We start from the raw sequence: 25,410 nt of genomic DNA, 5'->3' as shown, positions 1-25,410 counted from the left end.
CTGCAAATACAGGTATTTTTGTATTTGATAATTTTGATGTGTCCAGATAGTGTTTAGAGGCATTTCCTTTTGTAGGCGCTAGGCCTACCCACACAAGTGAGGTACCATTTTTATTGGGAGACTTGGGGGAACGCTGGGTGGAAGGACATTTTTGGCTCCTCTCAGATTCCAGAACTTTCTGTCACCGAAATGAGAGGAAAAAGTGTTTTTTTGGCCAAATTTTGAAGTTTGTAAAGGATTCTGGGTAACAGAACCTGGTCAGAGCCCCACAATTCACCCCATCTTGGATTCCCATAGGTGTCTAGTTTTAAAAAATGCGCTGGTTTGCTAGGTCTCCCCAGGTGCCGGCTGAGCTAGAGGCCAAAATCCACAGGTAGGCACTTTGTAAAAGACACCTCTGTTTTCTGTGAAAAAATGTGATGTGTCCACGTTGTGTTTTGGGCCATTTCCTTTTGTGGGTGCTAGGCCTACCCACACAAGTGAGGTACCATTTTTATCAGGAGACTTTGGGGAACGCTGGGTAGAAGGAAATTTGTGCCTCCTCTCAGATTCCAGAACTTTCTGTCACCGAAATGAGAGGGAAAAGTGGTTTGTTTGGCCAAATTTTGAGGTTTGCAAAGGATTCTGGGTAACAGAACCTGGTCAGAGCCCCACAAGTCACCCCATCTTGGATTCCCCTAGGTGCCTAGTTTTAAAAAATGCGCTGGTTTGCTAAGTTTTCTCAGGTTCCGGCTGAGCTAGAGGCCAAAATCCACAGGTAGGCACTTTGTAAAAAACACCTCTGTTTTCTGTGAAAAAATGTGATGTGTCCACGTTGTGTTTTGGGCCATTTCCTTTTGTGGGCGCTAGGCCTAGCCACACAAGTGAGGTACCATTTTTATCAGTAGGCTTGGGGGAACGCTGGGTGGAAGGAAATTTGTGGCCCCTCTCAAATTCCAGAACTTTCTGTCACCGAAATGAGAGGAAAAAGTGTTTTTTTGGTCAACTTTTGAGGTTTGCAAAGGATTCTGGGTAACAGAACCTGGTCAGAGCCCCACAAGTCACCCCATCTTGGATTCCCCTAGGTGTCTAGTTTTCAAAAATGCGCTGGTTTGCTAGGTTTCCCCAGGTTCCGGCTGAGCTAGAGGCCAAAATCCACAGGTAGGCACTTTGTAAAAAACACCTCTGTTTTCTGTGAAAAAATGTGATGTATCCACGTTGTGTTTTGGGCCATTTCCTTTCGTGGGCGCTAGGCCTACCCACACAAGTGAGGTACCATTTTTATCGGGAGACTTGGGGGAACACAGAATAGCAAAACAAGTCTTCTTGCCCCTTGTCTTTCTCTACATTTTTTCCTTCCAAATGTAAGGCAGTGTACAAAAAAGACGTCTATTTGAGAAATGTCTTGTAATTCACATGGAAGTATGAGCACCCTGGAATTCAGAGATGTGCAAATAACCACTGCTTCTCAACACCTTATCTTGTGGCCATTTTGGAAATTCAAAGGTTTTCTTGATACCTATTTTTCACTTTTTATATTTCAGTAAATTAATTGCTGTATACCCGGTGTAGAATAAAAACCCATTGCAAGGTGCAGCTCATTTATTGGCTCTGGGTACCTAGAGTTCTTGCTGAACCTACAAGCCCTATATATCCCTGCAACCAGAAGAGTCCAGCTGACGTAACAGTATATTGTTTTCAAACATCTGCCATCGCAGAAAAAACTTACAGCGTAAAGCGTGGAGAAAAATGGCTGTTTTTCTCACCTCAATTTCAATATTTGTTTTATTTCAGCTGTTATTTTCTGTAGGAAACACTTGTAGGATCTACACAAATGACCCCTTGCTGAATTCTGAATTTTGTCCACTTTTCAGAAATGTTTAGCTTTCTGGGATCCAGCATTGGTTTCTCACCCATTTTGGTCACTAGCTGGAAGGAGGCTGAAAGCACAAAAAATAGTAAAAATGGGGAATGTCCCAGTAAAATGTCAAAATTGTTTTGAAAAATTGGGTTTTCCAATTCAAGTCTGCCTGTTCCTGAAAGCTGGGAAGATGGTGATCTTGCCACCGCAAACCCTTTGTTGATGCCATTATTAGGGAAAAAAACACGAGCTGCCTTCTGCAGCCCTTTTTTCCACTTTTTTTGAAAAAAACTTGTTTCACTATATTTTGGCTAATTTCTTGGTCTCCTTCAGGGGAACCCACAAAGTCTGGGTACCTCTAGAATCCCTAGGATGTTGGCAAAAAGGACGCAAATTTGGCGTGAGTAGCTTATGTGAACAAAAAGTTATACGGGCCTAAGCGCAAACTGCTCCAAATAGCCAAAAAAAGGCTCAGCACAGGAGGGGGAACAGGCCCGGCAGCGAAGGGGTTAAACTCCCCCTCCTAACCTAACTAGGGAGGACAGGGCCTCAAGGTCCATGTTTCCATAGATAGTGCTCACTGGATCTGGGTCTCCCACAGGGGAGTCAAGTTCCTCTGGGAACATTGAGGGCAGCCTCAATAAAGAGGACCTCCTCTTAGCAGGTATGGAGAAAAGATTAGCCTTGAAGAGACAGCTCCTGGCTATAAAAAGGGAGCGAGCAGAAATGGGCTTACAGCCAATTACTGGTGGCAGCAATACAACAGTTAGGGACAGAGAGCATTCTAATACCCATAGAATTCCCAAAGGGATTATCCCTAAGTATGAGGAAGGTGATGATATCACCAAGTGAGTCACAGCCTTTGAGAGGGCTTGTGGAACCAGAAGATTGAAAACGTCTCATTGGAGAGCTCTCCTTTGGGAACTGTTCACTGGTAAGTATAGGGATAGGATCCTCACACTCACTGGTGCAGATGCTAAATCCTATGACCACTTGAAGGCTACCCTGATTAAAGGTTTTGGATTCACCACTGAGGAGTATAGCATTAGGTTCAGGGGGGGCTCACAAAACCTCGAGCAAGTCCTGGGTTGATTTTGTAGACTAATAAGAGAAAACACTAGATGGTTGAATAACTGGCAGTGGAGTGCATGACTAGGATGGGCTGTATGGATAAGTTACTTAGCTGTAAATCCTAGTTCTCTTCCAGGGGTATCGTCATCAAAGTCATAAACATTGAATATTCCCGCCCTCGTGCGGGGACCCCGGAGCATACATAAAATACACACACGTATAAGTATGAAATATACACGAAAAATATATAGCATTTTTAGTAGACAATTTTCATACCAAACTCATGTATACATGTTTACAACAGCAATGCAGACTATATTGATAAACAGGCTAAAATGCTTTATTTCTATGGATGTTTTTTTTTTTTTTTTAAAACACTCCCTTTCAAATTTACAAGAAGAAAAAACTTTCCAAAGCCCCATAGCTGGTCCCAGGGAAAGAAGCAGTAGCAACACAAGTGAAAAAAGAGAAAAAACTACATTAAAAACAATGGAGCATTATTAGCCAATAGGCTGCCTGCAGGTTAACACAGCAGAACCTCAAAATTTTGCACCGTGCCTTTAAGACCCTGAGCACCTCTAGTATGTAGGCCTTAAAAACGTAGGGCATATATAATATTTCATGTTTAATGTTTTACATATTCTAGAGGGTGAAGAACCTTCAAATCGTTTTTCACTGTGACAAGACTGGCAATTCCATAGGTTAACCCTGGTTTAAACTGTCACATTTAATACATGCTAAGTTCAGTGTGGTAATAGAAACAAGCATTTGCAATGCAATAGGTCTTGCATTTCCGAAAGTTAGAGCTATTGGCGTTGTAAATAGATAATTGGACTTATATTGCCACATAATTTGGTCCTCTCCTGCCACATAGTTCCAGTGGCCCTGCATATAAGTAAAACACTTTCATTTACCTTCTTCCTCTATCTGCAGCAAAAAACCAAAATGTTGTAATTTAGTATCCTAATTTAAATCTACCATGCTAATTCCAATAGAATACCACTTTCACCCCCTCATCACCAGAGTTGCTGGCTAACACAATTCCAAAAAAACCTAGAAAACACCTACGCCGTGAGGGACGCTGGTGAACACAACAAGACATGAGGCACATGGATAATGAGTGGTGTCAGTGGGGTTACACACCCATGTAGGTAGCAAGGAAAGGCACAGATATCCAAGCCAAGTGCTGTGAAGCCTGCTTGTTACATAACGGAGAAGTAGTGTGTGATTGGGTGAGTAGCAGAAAAGTTACAGAAAAGCAGAAGGGCCAGAATGTATTCTGAAAAGAAATGATGATGCACGTTGTAAGCTTTTGTCCTCAGAAACATAAGTAATAGTTTGTTGTCATAAAAAGTGACAAACGCACCCTTCCAAGATGGGTTCTCTCACTTTAAATTCCCTTTTAGAAAGTAAAGCCAAGTAAAACAAACTGAGCGAGCAAGTTTCCAAACACCAAATGCCATTGTTTTGCGGCTGTATATGCATGGGACCGATTGCTATTCAGTTTAAAAGTTTATTTTTGCATAAGCGTCAGAGACAACACAGTTACAGCAAATGTAGCTTGAAATGTACATCAAATAATTTGGGAGGTTGCCACCTCTGTTCCAGTCTCTATGTGAAGTTTTAGAGCTGGTGATTCTGGGCATTTCATGCCATGTTTACACAGCAACAAAACACACATTTGCAAGTGTGAGGAGCGATACAGATCTTTACAGCTAGGCTCATTTTCTCTTTCATCTAGGGTAGATATCAGCTTTCCAAACAGATGTGAGTGCATGACAATTGGTTTTCATTGTAAAGATAGCTCAAAGGCATAAGAAAGAACACATCTGACCTTTCAAGCCATCTGCTGAAAGTTTTTTTTTTTTAACCCTGAACAGCAGTAAATTAGCGAAGAGTAGTCTGGCAGGGCGGGAGATGGTTAAATAGTTTGTAGGGTACCGAAAAAAGAGAATGTATTGAAAAAAAAAGGCCTCTACACTATTTAACACGCCATACAAAGCTTGCCATTTTGTCAAGTTAAAATAACGAATGCCTCTGTTGTGCTCCTCATATATGTAAATGGTATTTTGTGTCCTTTGATTGTTATTCAGTAGCACAGTTAGTATGCTCTATAATGTGTTTTATGAAAATGGCAATTCTGAAACCCAGCAAAAGGCTGAGGACAACAAAAAGTAGGGGCCACACAAAAGCAGCAATTTACACTGTTAAAAGTGCTTAACTAACATCGGCTTAAAGAAGCTGGGCATTCAGGGGCAGAGCTCGTCCTAGAAATCCTGAGGATAGGGAGGGCGTTGAATGAGTGCGAGTGCGTGTCCGAAAAAGAGAGAGTGTGAGGAAAGGCAGACAGAGTGGCAAAGTTAACGGAAGAAAAATATGTGAAAAATGGATGAGAGAAGGAAAAGAGCAGAGGAAGTGAAAGTGTGAAGGAGAGCAGAGAAAGGGAGAGAAGAAGGCAGAGAACAGACTCTGGCGTGAAGGACAGACAGGAGTGAGAGTGAGATGGACGGGGATCCTGGGTTGAAAGTGCAGAAAAGTGGACGAGTTTGATGAATGTACTCAAAAGTAATCTTGTCAAAGCTGCATATTCGCTGATTGAAACTCCGAGTATGCAGCACTGATGTCAGAGCAGGGGGCGGCTTGGAGGACTTGGCCCTTACCATCTGTACAGCCTGAGTCCTCTAAGAGCACGCCGATCTCTGGAAAACCCCTCAGCACACAGGTTTTGCCAAAAACAAACACACACTATAGTCAGTCCCTGCTTGTGCCCCGGGGGCACTGTAAAGTGCATGCTCGATCAGAACAAAGGAATGCACAAAAAAAAAAGCATTTGAATTGTAATGGTCTCACGTTCGCTCGAGTTAGATCTATTAGGGCCAGATGCAGGAAACGTTTAGCGACTCGCAAACGGCAAAAATTGCCGTTTGCGACTCGCTAAACGCGTTTTCCTATGCAGAAATGCATATTGCGAGTCGGTACCGACTCGCAATATGCATTTCAGAATCGCAAATAGGAAGGGGTGTACCCTTCCTATTTGCGATTCGGAGTGGCATGCAATACCATTTGCGGTCGCAAATGGTGTCGCAGTTACCATCCACTTCAAGTGGATGGTAACCCACTCGCAAATTTGAAGGGGTCCCCAGGGGACCCCTTCCACTTTGTGAATGGACCCACAAATATTTTTTCAGGGTAAGTAGTGGTCCAAGGGACCGCTACCTGCCCTGAAAAAAAAACGAAACTAAAGGTTTCAGATTTTTTTTTAAGTGCAGCTCGTTTTCCTTTAAGGAAAACGGGCTACACTTAAAAAAAAAAACTGCTTTATTTAAAGCAGTCACGAACATGGAGGTCTGCTGACGACAGCAGGCCTCCATGTTTGCGAGTGCCTAGACTCGCTATGGGGCCGCAATTTGCGACCCACCTCATGAATATTCATGAGGTGGGTCATTGCGACCCCATAGCGAGTCGCAGACGGTGTCTGAGACACCGTTCTGCATTGGAAATTGCGACTTGCAATTTGCGAGTCGCTCCGACTCGCAAATTGCAAGTCGCAATTTCCAAATTTGCTACATCTGGCCCTTAGTGTTTTCCTGCCACACAAACTGAAAATAAAAAGTAAAACAGTTAACATAAGCGGCCGGTTCAAAGCGACGCCGTGATCCCACAGAGACAGACAAAAGGAATAAGCATTTGCAATGCAAGAACAGAAAAGGCGCGAGGGAGAGTAAGAAATGGAGAAAACAAAGTCACACATGACTGCAGATGAAAATAATTAATAGACTAGAGCCCTGTAAAGAGCAACAGCCTGGAGCCACTAAAACATCCAGCGCTCTGGTCAAATGCTATTAGCCTTTGACAAAAGTAATCTCTAAGCACATGCTACATAGGCACAAGTGGAAGGCTACAAGTACTAGGGCCATGCTCCAGGGGAGTGTACAACTGTGGAAAAGGTGGGACAAAGAGCAAGGATTGACCACTAGCAAGCAAGGATTTTTCAAGGGCACTGAAACTAACTAGTGAAAAAGCAGAGACCCCACAAAGAAGTATAGAAGTATATACTAAAATATATACAAGAGGTCTCAAATGCTCGACCTAAAAAGGCTCAAGAACTAATTTTAATAGTCATTTTTTACTTATAGTCTCCTGCCTAAAACCAAAAGGCTTTCCTTTCAGCATGCAGCTGTTATCTGACCCCTGATGGCTCCATGTTGTGAGATGCGGATTGCTCCCAGACAGTGGTCAAAGGGCTCTTGATGTGGTTAGGGGGGCTCATCCCTTGACAGAATGGCCTGTGGGGCTTTGCACAGGCCCTTCCTGAGCTACAAAGAATGCCTACCTTCTCCCTGGCAGATAAAGCCCACATTCAGGCCTGTTTCCCTCCCTGTCTCTCTAGTCATGCTGACACCAAACCTAGTAGGAGTAGAGGAACTGACCCATTCTGCTTTGGTGGTAGACAAAGGCTTTTCCCTTACCCACAGGCTGACACTGGGCATAAAAATGGACCACGCAGACCTCTCCTCAGAAAACTTCTGAACCTGGGAGGAATCGGAAGTATGCCATGTTGTCTGAAGAACCTGAAGGAAGACTGGACCTGTTTGCCTTGAACCGGAGATCCCAGATGTGACTCCTAATTATCAGTCTTCTAACCTCCTGTTTGAGCTACAGGGACACAACAAGCTTCCTTTGTCCTCTCCCCTACAACTGCCCAGCTCCAACTCAAGCCTGCCGTGGCCTCTGCTGCTGGCTTCTGCTGAAGTGGGTCCGAACCCCCAAGTGATGCCCACCAATTTCCTGGACCCTAGGCTGATGTTAGATTTTTCCCCTCCTGTCTGCAAACTGCAAAAAGAGGGACACAGAAACATTTTCTAACTTTTTGCCTGGTTAACTGATGGAGACAGAAACTGACGTCAAAGCTGTAGCCATCAATGTTGAATCGACGGTCGGACTCAGCTTGCTGGTTTGCCCTGCTGAAGGAAATCTGACTTCCAGAAAAGTTTCTAAGTCAGAACTTAGAGGACTCCACTTAGACTGATGCCAAACAGCATCCATTCGACATTGAGGCCTTCCCGGGCGCAGACTTTGGGATTCACCTGCTCATGAGCTTTCCCGCCATTGTTTGTTTTCTATTTTTTTAAAATCTTTTTACTATACTTTGTACCATAAGCAAAGTACAGACAAGAAACCATTCTGACACTGGCATGACATACACATTGTACACCAGAGAATTGTACATAAGTAAAATCAGCTGTGGAGTTAATAAAAATCTCTGTATTCCCTTCATAGGCCCGTATCTTGTCAAGTTTTTTGGGGGCAGCCGCTGCTCTTATTTAGTGTACGCTCTGCATGCACCGATCCATCCCAGTTTGCCATTGGAAGACTGTGGGCACTTCCACTTTCCCTCACTTAATGACTATGAATCTTCTGGCCACAATAAGGGCCATATTGCAAACCAGTAGGGCATATCTAGGTTCAGCATGGTCCCCCCTCTTATTCCTTATACAGCTTGTTGGATACATTTACTGACTACGCCATAACTGACCAAAGGCATCTTCCTAGCTTCGACCAGCATGTGTTTTATCAATTGACTGTCCCAGAGGTTGTGTCCTCTTGTAGCCGCACTCTTGTAGACATTTGTCATTGTTCCCTCTGCCCATGCAGACCAACCTTGTTCTGTTATAATAGACTCGGTGTGGGATTTTCATTTGCATAAGGCTGCTTTGACCCTAGGGGGCAGCGACATGCCTTCCGCAGTCCTTGTCCATCAGCACACCCTGATCCTCCTCCCACTGGCTTCATAGTGCACTGAGTGTAGGCTGACAGTTCGTCCCTAATCTCCAGTATGTCAGAGATATAGCCTGTTTTCACATTAGGCCAAGAGGAGTCGAAACTCCAACAGTGCTGCATCTGCCACCTCCCGAAGCCACACATGGTCTCCTCAAAGTGCATGACAGATCTGTGTGCAGTGGAATTGTTTAGAAGCTGCAAGCTCATACTGGTGTTGTAATTCTACAAAGGAGAAGAGGCCATGTGGTCCCTAGATATCCCTTTCCAGCCTTTGTTAAAGACCACACTGGGCTCCCAATCTTTCACATCCTTCTGTTGCCAAGACCCGCTTTGGATTCAACGAGCCCTGTCGATGACCATTTTTTCTCCATAAAGGTTTCTAAGTCAGAAGGTAAACATTCCACAAGGATGAACCTAGTCCCTGCATCTGACCCACGCTCCATCATGGTCAGCCTTAACCTTTGGTTGGCGCTTTGTGCTTTTTGGTGCTGTTTTTATGCAAACTTAAAAAATGCATACCACCAGTTCTACTTAATAGATTTTTACCATTTTGGTGTCATTTAATTTATTAAAGTAGACCCTATTTTTCTAAATTAGTTTGGAATTGTTTTGTGTTGTGTTGTCATTTTATTACTGTTGGAGTATTGTATAAATACTTTATATGTTATTCTTTAGTTAAGCTGACTGCTTTGTGCCAAGCTACTAGAGTTAAGCACATGTTTATTTAGTGACTCTAGTGGTTCACCCTGACTGGTATCAATTATTATTTCAGCTGGGTTCACACCTCCCCAAACTAACACTCAAATTTCTTACATGCCTACTGGACCTGGCCTTTTGCAGGGTCCTCTCCAAACGTTTTTCCCGTTTTCCTCCTATATTTCCTGACCTGGTTTTGTTGGCTTTAAGATTCTGGGCACTTTACCACTACTTTGCTAAAGTACTTATGCTCTGTGTCTAAATTGTATTGTTGATTGGTTTATCCATGATTGGCATATTTGATTTACTAGTAAGTCCCTAGTAAAGTGCACCAGAGGTGCAGTGGGCCTGTAAATCTAATGCTACCAGTGGGCCTGCAGCACTGATTGTGCCACCCACATGAGTAGCCCTGTAAACATGTCTCAGACCGGCCACTGCAGTGTCTGTGTGTGCAGTTTTGCTCTGTAAATTCGACCTGGCTAATGTACCCACTTGCCAAGCCCAAACCTTCCCTATTACTTCATGTACTTCGCCCTTAAACTAGGTCCTAGGTAGCCCCATGGGCAGTGTATTTAAAAGTATTTAACAGGTAGGGCATGTGCTGGTGTGTTTTATGTCTTGATAGTGAAACACTGCCAAATTCGATTTTCACTATTGCAAGGCCTAGCTCTCCAATAGGTTAACATGGGGATTGCATTTAAATATCTTTTAAGTGCCGTTTCCCATTGGAAGCAGATAGAGATGTGGAGTTTGAGGTCTCTGAACTCACAACTTAAAAATACATCTTTCGGTAAAGTTGTTTTAAGACTGTGAGTTTGAAAATGCCACATTTAAAAAGTGGGCATTTTCTTGCTTAACCATTCTGTGCCTCTGCTTGGCTACTGAATGCACAACTGGGTCAGACTGACAGTTGGGCTGTTTGTGAGCTCACTCTAGACAGTATACAAAGGGAGCTGAGATATGTCCTGCATATCCAGATGGGCCTTCTTGGGCTAGAATGAGAGGGAGGAGCTGACACCTGCACTTGAAAGGACTGAGCCTGCCCACACACAATACAGTCTCCAACCCCCTAGAGTGTGTCTGGGGCAAGGCAAGGAAGAGGCCGGGTCTTGTGCACTACAAATACTTTAGTTTGAAGTTTGCCTACCTCAGTGGCTGAGATGAGTATAATTATTGGACTGCTGATCCCACAACTTCAGAACACTTCTGGATCAAGAGGAACCATTGCCAAGGAGAAGAACTAGAGAGCTGTGAGGAGTACTACTGACCCTTTCCAGTGTGTACTTTGCTGGGTTGGCCTGCAGTTGCTGCTTCTGCCTTAGAGAGGACAAAGACTGGACTTTGCTGTGTATCTGCTTGTGAGGTTTTTCCAAAGGCTTCGACTAAGCTTGGCTCCTGTTAAGAAGTCTATGATGACATCAAAGACTTTGGGGGTCATTATAGACATGGCGGTCCGGACCGCCATGCCGGCGGTGGTGGAAATTACCCCCACCGGCATGGTGGTCCGGACTGCCAGATTTTTTTCACAGGGAGACCGCCACAGGCGGAACTCTGCTAGCGCTGCCACGCAGCCTGATGATGGTGGAGTTCCTTATCCGACAGGTCAGCGCTGCAAGCAGCACTGCCCGCCGGATGAAGAACCTGTGTCCCCTCAGCCTTTCCCTGGGGGTTTTCCCTGCCAGGGAAAGGCTGGAGGGAGGGGTGTTCAGGGGCCCCCGTGCACAGCCCCGTCGCGCATGTCACTGTCCAATTTACGGGCAGTGATATGCGCGACTGGTGCTTCTGCACCCGACGCACTGCGACATTGACGATGGCTCCATGTGAAGCCATCAGCAATGTCCAGGCCCAGCATTCTGCCGGCCCAGGGAAATGTTGTTTATTGGGCCGGCGGGGTCCTCAACGGGCTGGCGGTCTGCGTTTAGACCGACCGCCTGCCTCAACACTGTGGGAAATTCCGCTGTGTTCATAATGAGGGCCTTTGTCTGCCATCACTTGGGCTTTCTTGCTGAGACCTCTGGCTTGCCAGATGGTGCCACATCCACTCCCTGGGCCCTTGGAAGGAGAAGCTGCAAAATCCACTCACCGGAGCCAAACGGCAAAAAAATGGATGCAGCACCTGCACCGTGACTGAAAAATCAACACAGTGCCTGTGAAATTGACGCATCACCAGTTCAGCACGGATTAATTATTGCCCTGAGTGGGGAAAATAATCCACGCTTTGCCTGCTGGGCGGGAATGGAATCGACGCGTCACCAGCCGGGCGGGAAAAGAATCCATGCTTTGCCTGTCCAGCGTTAATAATACTTTTCTGATGCATCACCTCCTTTGTGATGCACCCAAGGTAATGTGTGTTATAAGGATGCAACCACTGTTTTCTCAGGATTAAGACTCTTTTAAACCTTTAAAAAGTGATAACTTTATTGTGTATGTTGGATTTTTGTAGCTTTGCTCTGGTTTGATTTAGATACCTATTGATTATTGTTCTAAATTGGTGTGGAATCCTTTTGTGGTATTTTCACTAGGTTACTGAATGTGTTTGTGCAAATACTTTACACATTGCCTCTGAGATAAGTCTGACTGCTTGTACCAAGCTATCAAGGGAGCGAGCAGGGGTTGTCTGAGCTGTGTATCTCTTACCCTGGCTAGAGTGTACACCCTACTTAGACAGGGTGTAAACTGACTGCCAACTCCAGACCCCATTTCTAGCAATTCCCACTTGTAGTGAAATGATGCCAATACTCAAAATAACACGAAATAAAAATGGCTGACAGTCCACCGTATTGTTACATGCCCAGAATACATTATCGTCTGATAAGTTGAGGGAAATGCAGAGGTCTTAACTTCTCTGTTCCTTCTGTTCAGAATTATCAGACTAGTTCATTACTGTGCTTGGCAAAGAGCCAAGGAGGATCTACTGGGTTTGCCTAATCCTTGTAAAAATGTAACAGAATAGTGTTTTTTCAGATAGCTTTGGTCATAAGGCAAAGGCTTCTGTCCTTGCCTCACTTAAAGATTTCGACCTCCAAAAAAGTGACTATGGCCCTCATTCTGACCTTGGCGGTCTTTTCGCAAGACCGCCGAGTTACCGCCGCGGTGAAGACCGCCGACCGCGGCGGTATGCCGCTGTGCGCATTCTGACCGCTGGGAGCGTCCCGCCGGGAAACCGCCAGCAGCCACACTGGCGGTCGGCGGGAAAGTGGAGACTGGTCAACCTCCACCGCCACGCCAGCAGAACACCGCCCACAGAATTACGACCCACATTTCTGTGTGGCGGTCTTCTGTTGGCGGTCTTCTGTTGGCGGTCACCTCCCCATGGCTCCCGTCGCCTCCCGGAGGACCAACGCACAAGGTAAGTTGATCGTCCGTGAGGGGAGGGGGTGGGGGGGTGTTGTGTGATGTGGGCGTGCATGGGGGTGTGCGTGTGAGTGTGTAGAGGGGGTGTGTGAGTGCGTGTATGCGGGCGGGGGGTGCTGCTGTGTCTATGGGTAATGTGTGCTGTTCGGCAGGTGCGCGTGTCTGCATGTATGTGTGCGGGTATGTGTCCCCGTTGTGTATGTGTGTGTAGGGGGTGTGTATATGTGCATGTTGGGGGTGTGTGCATGTCGGGGTGCATGTATGTGCATGTCGGGGTGGGGGTGGGGAGGGGGTTCGTACCACCTCTGGGGGGTGGCAGGGGGGTGGAGGGTGTGGGGGGAGGACTTGGGTGGGTAGTGGGGGGTGGGGGAGACCCCTATCAGTGCCAGGGAAGGAATTCCCTGGCCCCGATAGTGCTTACCGCCATGGTTCGCACAGCGGTTCCCGCCCGCAAGAAACCACGGCGGTAGGCAGGGTCATAATACCCTTGGCGGTCTTGGGACGACCGCCGGGCCGGAGTGCGCAAACTCTAGCCCGGCAGTCATGACCGCCGTGGCGGTCGGAGTGGAGAAGTGGCGGTCGGTCGCGGCGGGGACCGCCGCGGTCAGAATGCCATTTTTAATACCGCCGGTCTGTTCGCGGTCCGACCGCCGTCTCTCCGCCGACCGCCAGGGTCAGAATGAGGGCCTATGTCCCAACAAGAGCAGGAATGGGCATCATTTCTCTACACTGACGGTGCTCCACAGCCAGGAATCTGCACATCACTATTTCTGTTTTTACTTTTCAGGTACTAGATTGTTTAACTTTGTATCAGCTTCACCATAACTCACATAAAGACCAAGGCTGATATCTACTCTTAACGTCAGTATAATTTACTACAAATATGATATGTACTATCATTATTCAGCCCATATGGATCTGTCTGGGTGTTTATCCCTACCAAGCAAACTTTAGTGCATGACACATTCTCCTATTTGATTTTAAGAGAACCCTAGCTTTAATGATTATTGTGGGTAAGTGAAAGCATTTTCAGGCCATGCATGTTGCCATAAATATGTTATGCCTACAGGTGTGATAGCAGTATTTTGAATACTTCCCCTTTCAACAAACATTGGCGTAAACAGTAGGTCGGGGTTTAATGTGCTAGCACATGCAACGTAATTACGTAAAAATTAGATTAGAAAAAGACACCAAAGTCTATCTATAATAAGGAAGGTTCCCTACCCTTTGATACAGTCATAGTTGTTTGACATAGAAACAAAAAACAGGACTGTATTGAAGGCAAGGAAGACTTCAATATAAAGCGCCCTTTGTTACTAGGAAATACAAAAGAGAAAAAATACCTGGTCTGGCATGTTGGAAGGGAGGATAGCGAGGAGGGAACGAGAAGACATGCTGGGTGGAAGAACAAGCAGCACAAAGGGGAAAGAGCGAGAGAGTGAAGGAATGGAACGAATGGGGTTGGAGAACGAGGATTACTCAGGAAAGAGGGATAGACAGTAGGACGGAACAGTAGGGGGAGACCAGCAGCAGTAAATAAGAGCTAGACTCCTGCGAAGGGAGGAAGAGCTGGACTGAGCTAACAGAAGCGGACTAAGAGATCTATACTTATAAAATGGACCCTCAAGCTGTTCATTGTAACAACTGCATTCCAGGTGGAATGATAAAACCCCTCCAATCTAACTACTAATCTTGGGTTCCACTTACAGAGTAGCATGCTACTCGCCCAAAAAAGTGACTCAATGCCTCGTTGGGTCGTAAGCACTAAATATATACACTTTAATTACAATTACAATCAAAATCATCAATCAAGCGAGAAATACTCCTTTGGGCTGAGTCCAGACCTGATTTACAGAGCTTCAAGCATATGGCTAAAAGGGAGTGATCAACATAAGCCAGTAGTTGAACGAGGGAAACACAAAGTGTCCATTAAAAATATGCCAATGGTTTGTGTTCCAGTTGCTCACACTCTAGAGGTCACAACCCCATGAGCATTAAGAGGCTCATCTGAGCCTGATATGTCCCCTAGGTCAGGGAAGGTGCTACTTTTATCCTGCCAGCAGAGGACGGCCTGCACAGTATGGAGAACCCACTATGTCAGCAGGAATCGATTTTCAAAAGTGCTTCCACCATAGGTTCCATGAGTAGTAATCCGCAATTCGCCCCCCCTCAGAACCGAGCATGGCAAATACAGTGGTTAGTGGAGAGGGAGCTCTTTCAGTTCATGGTGGAGCTCCCATGCCTTGGAACACTCATTAACTCTCTTCAAATTAATCCATTACACATGATGTTTTGCACAGAAGTCGGGTTATGTTCTTGATAATTTAAGGCTTGTATACAGTATTGTATACAGGGGAATTATAACAAATTGTGTTTTTTTGTCCAAGATTGTGAAAATGTTCTGTAACAAGGAGTTCAGTGTCACATAACCATCTAAATATGTGGAAATAATTTCCATTGACTTGTTTCTTTTTCCACTGTGTTTTTGGTAACTAATAGTACATTTTAAACTGAAACGGACAATGTATGTTCAGAAAGATAGTCTCAAGATAATTTATATTTTCCTGAATTATCAACTATATGTCCATCTGCAATGATATGACCCAGCACTTTATATTAGTGGCCTTAGATCCAAATCTCTAGACACAAAACAGTGGAAGCGCTTGACATTGGAAAAGTAATGCAATGCTTTTGGTTTCTTTTGACAACAATGGTGTGACACCTCACTCGTTATTTGATGAAAAATTCAATATTGTCCTTACCATTGTGTGATGCATCAGTTTTATAGTAGGTATTTCCTTCAATTCTATGAAATATGTTTACTTGGACACAATTCATCATAACATAATTTACTGTTTACATGAAAAACAAATGTGTTATGGCCTCATTAACAATGACTGTTTTAGATACTTTTGTTTGTAAGTATTACTGCCAGAGATACACTGTCTTGCAGTGCAGTAAATAATAGTTTTCAGGACGACCAATTTCCTCACAAGGACTTCCTGAGTGGTGATATAGTTTGATTTACTTCCCTGATTAGTACGGAACACGGAAAGAGGGAAGATGAGAGAACACACCACATCAGTGATGAATCATTAGAGGAGAATCCCTCTACATCCCTGGAGCAGATTGCCTTGGATTCAGTGATATTAGAGTCAGATGGAAAGGACCTGTAAATATAAATGGCACAGTGGTGATTAATGCATATGAACAACGCACATGAAATTATGATTAGGGAAGAGAAGGCAGTAGAAGCTCACTAGGTATTCAGAAGTATTGGCAGTGATAAGCCTCACATGCACCCAGTAACATCCCAAGACCCAGAACCACTTGGTAAGCAATTTGTCAACAGGCCAGCTGTAGGGATGGAACCAGTTTGCCCAAAAGTCCTGGGACCAGGATCCAAACTGGGAAAAGGTGGTATAACAACAAAGGAATAGGGGATGCCCAAGCTGAGGAAGAAAGAAAAACAATAAACATGGAGGATGCCATGTGAAGACAAACTGAGCGAGAGAAGGATCCATACAACAAAAGGAATGTTGCCAGATGTCATCTTGCCAGTTTATAGAATTTTTCTTTGGGACAAGAAACGCTATACTTGCTCTACAAGCCCAGACATGGATCTACCTGATCTTGGTCTTATGTGTGAGCCAGCTGCTAAGAGCCGGTCCTCCGCAGTCTCCTGTCATTCCTGGCTTTTCATGTGTTTCTCACAGAATCCAAAAATCCTACACTTGAACCTCCTTCCTGGTTCCCTTGATAGAATCCTGACAGTTGTATTGTGCATCCCCTCTCATGGATTTGTCTGCAGTGGAAAAGAATGCATGTTGTACATTCAGCAACAATGGTAAACAAAACAGGTATGGGTGTGCACTGATTTACAACCTAGTAATTGCTCTTACTATAAAGGCTCTGTTTAGGTGAAATTCGGTTTTTTATAAAACTGTGGATTTGATAAGTCCCCATTATAGATAATAACTAAAACATATTTTGATAAATAGATTTCAAGTAATTTAATATGCTTTTTGGAATATTATAGTAAAAAGAGTGTGACAGTATATGGTTTTTTATGTCTAATCATTGGAATCTTGTTTTCAATATTTAGTGCATTCTCTTTGGACTTAGCGATTGAGATGCCGTCGAAAATTGAGGCTATTTATTGTGGGACGCACAGAATTAAATTGAAGGTATGACAATTTACATTACACTTTTCATTATGCATTATAGCAAAACAATACATATGTTTATGCTTAAATAAGTGTCAATGCAGTGATTTTAGTGTTTTATTAACTGTGCTCTATTATTGTTCTGTAATACATACATTGGTTCTTTAACAAATATTATTGGGAGTTCATGCTTCAACCAGTCTTCAATGGCAGGAGATTTGATTTTGAAAACATGCATAAATCGTAAACGTTTTAACATCTTAAAAGGCACATCAAATTATTACATTATTTACAAATACTGTTTTGTTGACATCTGTATCTATTCTAATTTGATATACCTTTTATGGGACCATTAAAAATACTATATGTATAGTGCGATGAAAGATATGCTAGCATGCATCAATTTGAATTCTTTTTGTCACCTAACTATTAAACCTATCATTTTCATGCTCACTATGAGATGTGTATACATTCTACTATATTTCTGTATGGCATTGAGTGAGTCCCTGTTTGTGTATATATGTGTGTTACAGGGTCACAAAAAAGTGACTGTGTTTATATTTCAATTTAAGAAGCTGCCTGTAACCTTACAAAAACAGATTGGGGAGCTTTATTGGTAGGGTTGCTATAGGTATATTTTCCATTCTTTCTTCCATATGATGGTTTTCTGTGTGCAGCTGCAACAAATGGACAGATTTAAATCAAATCAAACTTGGTAAAGAGGGGGCAGTAGGCATCATATTATCCTTGATTCGCTGCAGATGTGTCCTGTATTTTGTTTAAAAAAAAAAAAAAGTACAAAAAGCGAGGTGTCCAAATATGGTAATCGGGTTCACTAACTAAAATGTATCTTTGAGTTTGAAATCCGATTGGTTGATAACTGTTTTCTCCAGCAGTTATTATGTAGTTAACCCTATTCCCAAACGAGTGTTTGTTTACAAACTAATTAGTATTGACACGATGTGCTTAAGGAGCCATTACATAAGTTAGCTCATGGTTTAAGCCGGCATCCTTCTTCAGCCTGACCGAAAAGACCTGTTCAGATGGGTAAAGTTTGAAAGAGATTCCACAGCTAAGGGCAATGCTGGAAGGCTTTTTAAACTAGAATTGATCAGAGATAATAATTTGAGTCAGAAGTTACTAAGATATCCTTCTGATTCATTGAAAACTTACTCAGAAATAATGTTTGGACCACCATTGTGATGGAAAACCTGGATGTGAAAATGTATCTTTACAGTAAGATGGATGCTTGGGAACAGCCAAGTTTTCTAACTGAAGAAAGTCTTTGGGTTGAATGACAAAGAATTATAATTATAAAACTATCTTAAACTGGCAGGTGCATTAAAGCAGTTTCAGTCTCAGAACAAGAAACCCACCCAATGATAGTTTCCAAGTCAAGCTTTATCAGGAAAATATTGGAACAATAAATATTTATAAATATTTACAAACCGGTCATCAATGTTTTTGTAAAAATATGGCAAACAGAATTGGCTGTTTACCTGAGAATCATAATACCAGACAATCTCTAGGCTGAGGATGTAGAAGCATTGCCAGAGTGAATGTTAATTTTGAAAACAGATTGATCCAGAAGGGAATCCATTTCATGTCATACAGGACCCCAGAGCTAAGGCGATCCCTCCCCAATTCTGTGACTATTATGAGGCCATGCAACTCATATTGGGCAGTTCATTCCCACTGTAGTGCCTTCGGGACCCATAGTTTGGGAGGGACTCCCATTGGACATTTGCGGGCTCTTGTCAGGCCTTTTGGATCTATGGATGGACTCAGACCAGCACTAGTCATGCCACCTCAACCTTCTCACCAGCGGCACAGTCCCTATACTCATCCCTGATTCTGACATGGAGCCGGATGGGGTTTGTCCGATGCTGACACTGATGCCAACCAAGAGCGTTCGACCTAAGCTGGAACCTGCACCCTATTCCTTTTGGCTAGGACTAGGGAATGATTGAGAGAGGCCACTGGAGTGTGATGAATACCAGCCCCTCGATGTCACCAAGGGTTCTTGGTGCAAGGATTTGGCAGATGCCAATGGCCTGGACACCTCTCCTGATACTAGTTTGATCTAACCGCCTACGTTCGCTATGAGGGAGGGAGCTTTATTTGCTACAGTTGTGAAAAAGGCAGTCAAGGTCCTGGGCCTTCAGCTACCCTCAGCGGCTGTCAAGACAAACATCTTGACTGAGGTGTTTCAGCAGGGAGTCACCCCTTCCAAATCTCTTCTCCCGTTTAACAAAGCCCTTACAGTTGTCCTACTTGAGGCCTGGTTCAAGTCCTGCACAGAGGCTCCTATGAATAGGGAAAATTGCCTACTGCTATTGTCCTGCCCTGGGGACCCCAATTTCCTCACCCCACCCCAGAGAGCTTTGTGGTTCAAGCCTCCACTTCCAGAGTAAATCCTTCCACATTTCCTACCACTCCACCAGGCAGAGAATCCAAGAGGCTAGATACCTTAGTAAAGATTATATTTTCTCCCGCCAGCCTGATACTGTGGTTTTGTGAACACCATGTGCCTTTTGGGCTGATACTCCTACTTGGTTGCGGAGGTGCTGCCTGTGGTCTTGGAGGAAGCCTGAACCATACTGTTCCAAGCTATTGCTGACAGGAGAGATACATCTCAGTTTGTCAAATGCTGTGAACTGGATGCCACTGACTTCCTAGGCAGATCGGTTCCATTGTCGGTGTCCCTTAGGTGCCACACCTAGTTGAGCACCACTGGCTTTTTGAGTGCATGTCCATATCTCTCTTATGGTCATGCCCTTCAATGGCCCCTGATTCTTCGGACACAGTGCAGCCTCAGCGCTGGAGCACTTCAAGGACTACAGGCTACGGCCAGGCCCTTGGGCCTTTCCATGGCCCCTTGCTAATGCCAGTCTGACTTTCTATCCTTCATAGCCACGGAAGGTGCTTCCAGGCGCATCTCTACCTGCCCAACCACCATAACCTGCAGGCTTCCCAGCCCTTTCGTGGTCGAGGACATGGTACCCACAGACCTCATGGGTCAGGAGCCAAAAGTCAAGAAAGATGAGGAGTCTGTGGCTAGAAAGAGTATCCACCAAAAAGAGTGTTACTGACGGTAAATAACTTGATCTTTTTGACAGTGCCTAAATATGTATCCTGTATGCAATAGGCACAGTTCATGGCCTTAAGCATGACATTTACCCATTATCAATGATCCAGCATTCACTGGAAACTACATGTGGCTGTACCCAGCATGGACTGAACCTAGGGTGTAGTCCTTTCCCATACTGTGTGTCCAAATGCACAGTGTCCCTACACCCTATGGCCCTATGATCTCTGCTCAGAGGTGATATTTGTGTATCACTTGCTGTGGACAGGAAACTTGAAACTGGACTTTCGCCAAATGTTGCTTGTAAAATTTGCACAATGGAAACTGGACATTAGGACAGCAGTGGCTCATCTAAAGAAGAAGAAAAGTTAAGGGATTGTCCCCACTTTAATGAGCTAATGATTTGACTGGACAATCTAGGCAGCAGACCAAACCCTTAGGCGTTTTTTCTCTTTAGGAATTTGTATTCACATGTGTAACAAATTAATACTTGCACACCAACACCCTTCTGCCAGCTGTCATATATATATGCTCGAGCTTAGTCTCTGCTTTTGCTGAGCAGAAAATCCTTTGTGCATTTCTTCCTTACTTGTGTCCTGTGTAATCTGATGTGCACTCTGTGAAGTATGCTAGCACATCTCTAGGTCGTTGATGTGCACACGCAACTAGGAGTACTTATTTTAAGCTGGATTTGGCTTCTTGTTGCGTACTCCAGTTACAGGAGTGAGCAGCGAATTGTAGTCTTACAACAAATGGAAGGAAACTGGTGCAGATATTCCTCGTTTAATACTGAGTTCCAAAAAGAGTAACTGCAACTGTAGTGATATTTTAGGTGCTGCACATTCCCATGGTTGTTCATTTATTTTTTGTCTTCCTGCTTACAAAAGTCCACAGAGAAAGCTCAGCATTTGATAGTTGCTTGGTAGTTTAGCTTTGCAACTTGAAGTTGCCTCTGCTGTAGTTGGCAGCAACTCATGAATCCTCATCAATGTTTGCAGACACCTGGTGAGCACATTTTGCTGTAGGATCATTATACTAAGGTTCTTGATGTTCATTTGTGAGCCATGAATAGGTTCATAATTCACGTGGTAAGGAGAAAATCAGTCCTGGTGCATTATATTGGATGAAATGGCCAAAACAATGCTCAGGAATCTTCCCTGAGCTGATGGAGGAGACTAATAATGTCTTGGAAAAGGCTCTAACTATGCTGAGCAACTACAAAGAGCAAATAAGGTTCCTTGGAATTTTACTACAGGCATCAGTGAAACATTTGATATGAGCCATATTAAACAGTTACAACTTATAAAATACTGTGACAGGTCATTTGTAGTAATTCTTTGTGCCATGCCGTCTGGAAATGAAAACTACTAGTCAGGTTTCCACCCAGGCTGAATAAGCGGCATTGATTGTGGATTCATACCAGATTCTTATAGACAAGAGAAGCCTGACACTGCTGGTACGTTTTTACCTGACCACGTCAATGCTGTGGCATGAGGTTATTCTGATTCACCTCACGGAGGAGGCCAGTGTGATGAATCAGGAACTCTCTAGTTTTCATTCTTTTCTTTCACCGTTGACTTGTATGGAAAATATATATTGCAGCCCCTGGAAGACAATGTGCTGCGACCCTCAGGGCTCACTGATGCGGCTGGTCCTCATTCATTTCAAAATAAGCAAAGATCACAGCCAAAACTGATTAAGAGGTGAGGGCGGTAGACCCAATCCTATGCAGATAACACTTTTAAGATTATAGGGGACAGTAGGCTATGTTTTGGAGTTTAGTGCTATTAGCAGCCGAATGAAGGAAAGTCCACTTCAAATAAATAGGGCCAAAGTCAAAATTATGCTCTGGATCAAAAGCTTATTCAGAGAATCCAACAAAAGAATATACAATTGCATGTTTTTTTATGAAGCAGCAGAGCAGATCAGTAAAATAAGAACTCCGGGATAGACAATTACAGCAAGTTTTCTCAACATCATAGTCCTGTTTACCCTGCCAAATGCTCCCTTAAAGTCTATTTAAAAGTGTTATGTCATAATTGCCGGGGCTAGGACATTGTCTAAAGAGTCACAGTTGAATTAGAACCTGTTTGATATAAAGGTAGAAGATTAAAATTTAATCTCCAAGAAAGCATAGCGGAATAGAGGTGTATGCCTTAGCGTTTATGGCCAGAAATACCATTAAATGATAATTACCTGGGTCTGCCAAGGAACCCTTCTTAAGTCGCGCGCAAGCGCTTTTCGACCTTTTGTGAGTATTCTGTGGGCTTTTAACCATCAGCCATCACTTTCACTCATTTGTGGGCTTGCATTTCAAGAATCCCTTGATGTCATTGGTAAATGCTTTACATTTGTCCCGCCTTGGGGCGGTTTTGTTACCGCTTTGCAGACTGACCCTGTTACAAGGATTATTGCACAATTGTCAACATACTTATGCATGGGCGAACTATTACCTTCTGCCATTGTCTTTTCATTTGGTTATGGCCTCTAGGGGCTAACTATATGGTCACATGATCATGTTTCTTACAAATACTATTTTCACTGTGGTGTCCTCTAGGGTCTGTTCTGAACATTACAGTCTAATGCCAAAAGTGTATTTCTGATTTATGTTTTTATTGGGTTTACATGATAATTGTATATGTATTATTAATCTCTCCTTATTACAATTATGACCATGATTCAGGCCAACTTAACATCCTTATTGCACTGTGACTGTTTGAAAACTTTTTGATATGTTTGGGTGACCCTTCTAGTTTATTTCTCTCGTTACTCCTCTGTGGCCGTCTTGTGTCTTTTTTGGGGGGGAATAGTGTTAGCCATCCAGCAACTCTGATGGTGGGGTGGCAAAAGTGGTATTCTATTGGAATTAGCATGGCAGATTTAAATTAGGATGCTAAATGACAACATTTGTATTTTGGCTGCAGCTAGAGGAAGAAGGTAAATGGAAGTGCTTTAGTTATATGCATGGCCACTGGAATTATGTGGCAGGAAAAGACCAAATTATGAGGCAGGGTTTGACCAGTTTATGTGGCAAAAAGTCAAGTTATGAACACCATTAGCTTTAACTCAAGCAAATGCTAGACCCATTGCATTGCAAATGCTTGTTTTTAAATTGAGCACAATATGGAACCTTTGGAGTTACATGGGTCACCTTCATAATGTAAGCTGGACGCATATAAAACAATCATACACCAAGCCCAAAATTCTGAATCTTTTCTAAATAAGGTGTCTGGCAGCAGTGTGGGGCCCAGGGATTAGGAAGCCCTTCATTAGTTTATCCAACAAAAATCATTTAGGTATAGATATCTAGGGTGATCTATCCGATCAAGTCTATATTTTGGAGGAAATTTCAAAAGAACTGCAATGGTGTTTGTTAGGCTGTGATTGAGTCAACAGAATACCCTCTCTCTACCCCACCCAGATCTGACAGTGGTGACTGTGGTCTTGCTCCTGTGCCTGGGGTGGCCACCTGGGCGAGGTGGAGCTCAGAGGCATCTAGTCTCCAGTAGAAGCTTGCTTTCACATAAATCTGCTGGAGCTTTGAGCCATCCACTTGGCGTTAAAAGCTTTCTTCGTTCCTTCCTTCAATGGGAAGATGGTACAAGTGCTCACAGACAACACCACTGCCATGTGGTACTGCAACAAGCAGGGCAGAGTGGGGTCATACCATCAGCATCAACGCTGGCCCCAAAGCAGCCCATTACTAGCTCACAACCCCTGGCACATTTGCATAGATGCAGAGGGGAGGCACAACATTTCCTGAAGGAAAATAATGCTTGAGAGCACCACTCTCTTTATGACTTATTTAGTATGGACTCAGGTCAGGGTGATCCTCAAAATACCATTGCAGGAGTTTCAGGTCCTGGCCGAGATTAATGGCATTGACACCTCTCCAGAAGTAGGAAATTTGGACTGCTTGGTTACTGCAGATGTTCTGGAGTTACCTCTGCTGTAGAAAGTAAATCAAACATCCTCACAGATTAAATGAGGCTCTTCAATACGCTGTATTAGGCACCTGGACTAAGCCATCCTCATTCTCTGCTGCCGATAGGTCAATCACAAGGAAGCATAGACCGGCCACAGGTGATCCTTTATATTATTTGGAGGACCCCCCTGAAAAGCCATGTTATTCAGGCCTCATCTTTGTGTCTGCCCCTGGCAGGTTCCCTACTGTCCCAGTGGATAGAGACTAAAAAGTAATTGAGGTTTGGGTTAAGAAAATCATTGCTGCTGAATGCCTAGCACTCAAGATGCTATGTGCACTGTGTGCACGAACTGTGGAGATAGCAGACACTTGCATCCCTAATCTCTCACAGGAACTCCAGGTCCACTTTTAAGACCTCGTCCGAGGCATCATCTGGGTAAGTAATCCAGTCAGAACTGAACTGACCAATCCAGTTACCAGGTTTATGGGCACATCAATTGCTGTTCTCAGAGACGCCTGGCTAAGAGCATCTGGATTTTCCTCCAATGTCCAGTCCTCTTCCTAAATGTCTCCATCACCCCAGCCTCCTTCTCTGAGGACTGAAAACATGCTGAAGTGAGGCCCCCTCCTGAAGAAACCATCCGCTGACCAAGCAGATCTGAAAAAATACCAGCCCAGCTCCCTGCTCCCCTTTCTGCCGAAGGTTCACAAATAGGCAATCAATCAGCAACTCAGCAAACATGTGGAAAACTACATCCTCCTGGACCCCTCTCATTCCAGATTCCCAGTCATCCACAGCACAGAGACTGCCCTGATTGCAGCCCTCTTCGGCCGGGGCAAAACAGCAGCCCTCATCCTTCTGGAATTGGAATCCAGGGAGACACCCTCAAATGGATTGCCTCATACACCTCACTGGAAGAACCCAGAGAATCCATCTCCTACCATTCTCCTCAGAACCCAAGGAGATCATCTGCGGCACACCACAAAGATCGTCCCTCAGCCACACCCTCTTCAAAACGTATATTACCCCCTTGCCAACACCATCAGATCGCACAGACTCAACATCATCTCCTATACCGATGACACCCAGCTCAGCCTCTCGCTGTCAGAAGAACCCTCCATCACCAGAACCAACTTACACAGATGTATTGTGAACATTGCCGACTGGATGAAGGACAATTGTTGCAAGCTCAACACGGACAAGTCAGAAGTCCTTATGTATGGGAACACCACCTCTCCATGGAACAACACTCGGCGGCCTGTCAAACTCAGCCCTTCCCCTGCCCCAACAGACCACACACACAGCCTCTGCATCATCTTGGACAGCAATTTATCTATGCAGAAACAGGAACACGCAGTCTCATCTGCCTGCTTCCACACCCTACGCATTCTCCGTAAGATCTTCAGGTGGCTCCCTACCGACACCAGAAGGACGTCATTCATGCCCTTGTCACCAGCATGCTAGACCACGTAACACTTATTATGTAGG

The 25,410-nt window shown here is 44.1% G+C and overlaps 1 protein-coding gene across 4 annotated transcripts in view; it reads left to right on the top strand.

Moving 5' to 3' along the window:
• PARP4 (poly(ADP-ribose) polymerase family member 4) overlaps positions 1 to 25,410 on the top strand; it is a 1,744,976-nt gene that overhangs the window by 599,958 nt on the left and 1,119,608 nt on the right. For all 4 annotated transcript variants that reach the window (XM_069202293.1, XM_069202292.1, XM_069202291.1 and 1 more), the window contains exon 20: positions 16,848 to 16,929. In XM_069202293.1, coding sequence (XP_069058394.1) covers positions 16,848 to 16,929 — 82 coding nt within the window. The remainder of the gene's footprint in view (positions 1 to 16,847; positions 16,930 to 25,410) is intronic.

Source organism: Pleurodeles waltl, chromosome 8 (genome assembly GCF_031143425.1).
Source record: "Pleurodeles waltl isolate 20211129_DDA chromosome 8, aPleWal1.hap1.20221129, whole genome shotgun sequence".
NCBI lineage: Eukaryota > Metazoa > Chordata > Amphibia > Caudata > Salamandridae > Pleurodeles > Pleurodeles waltl.
This window is presented reverse-complemented; position numbering and strand designations above follow the sequence as displayed.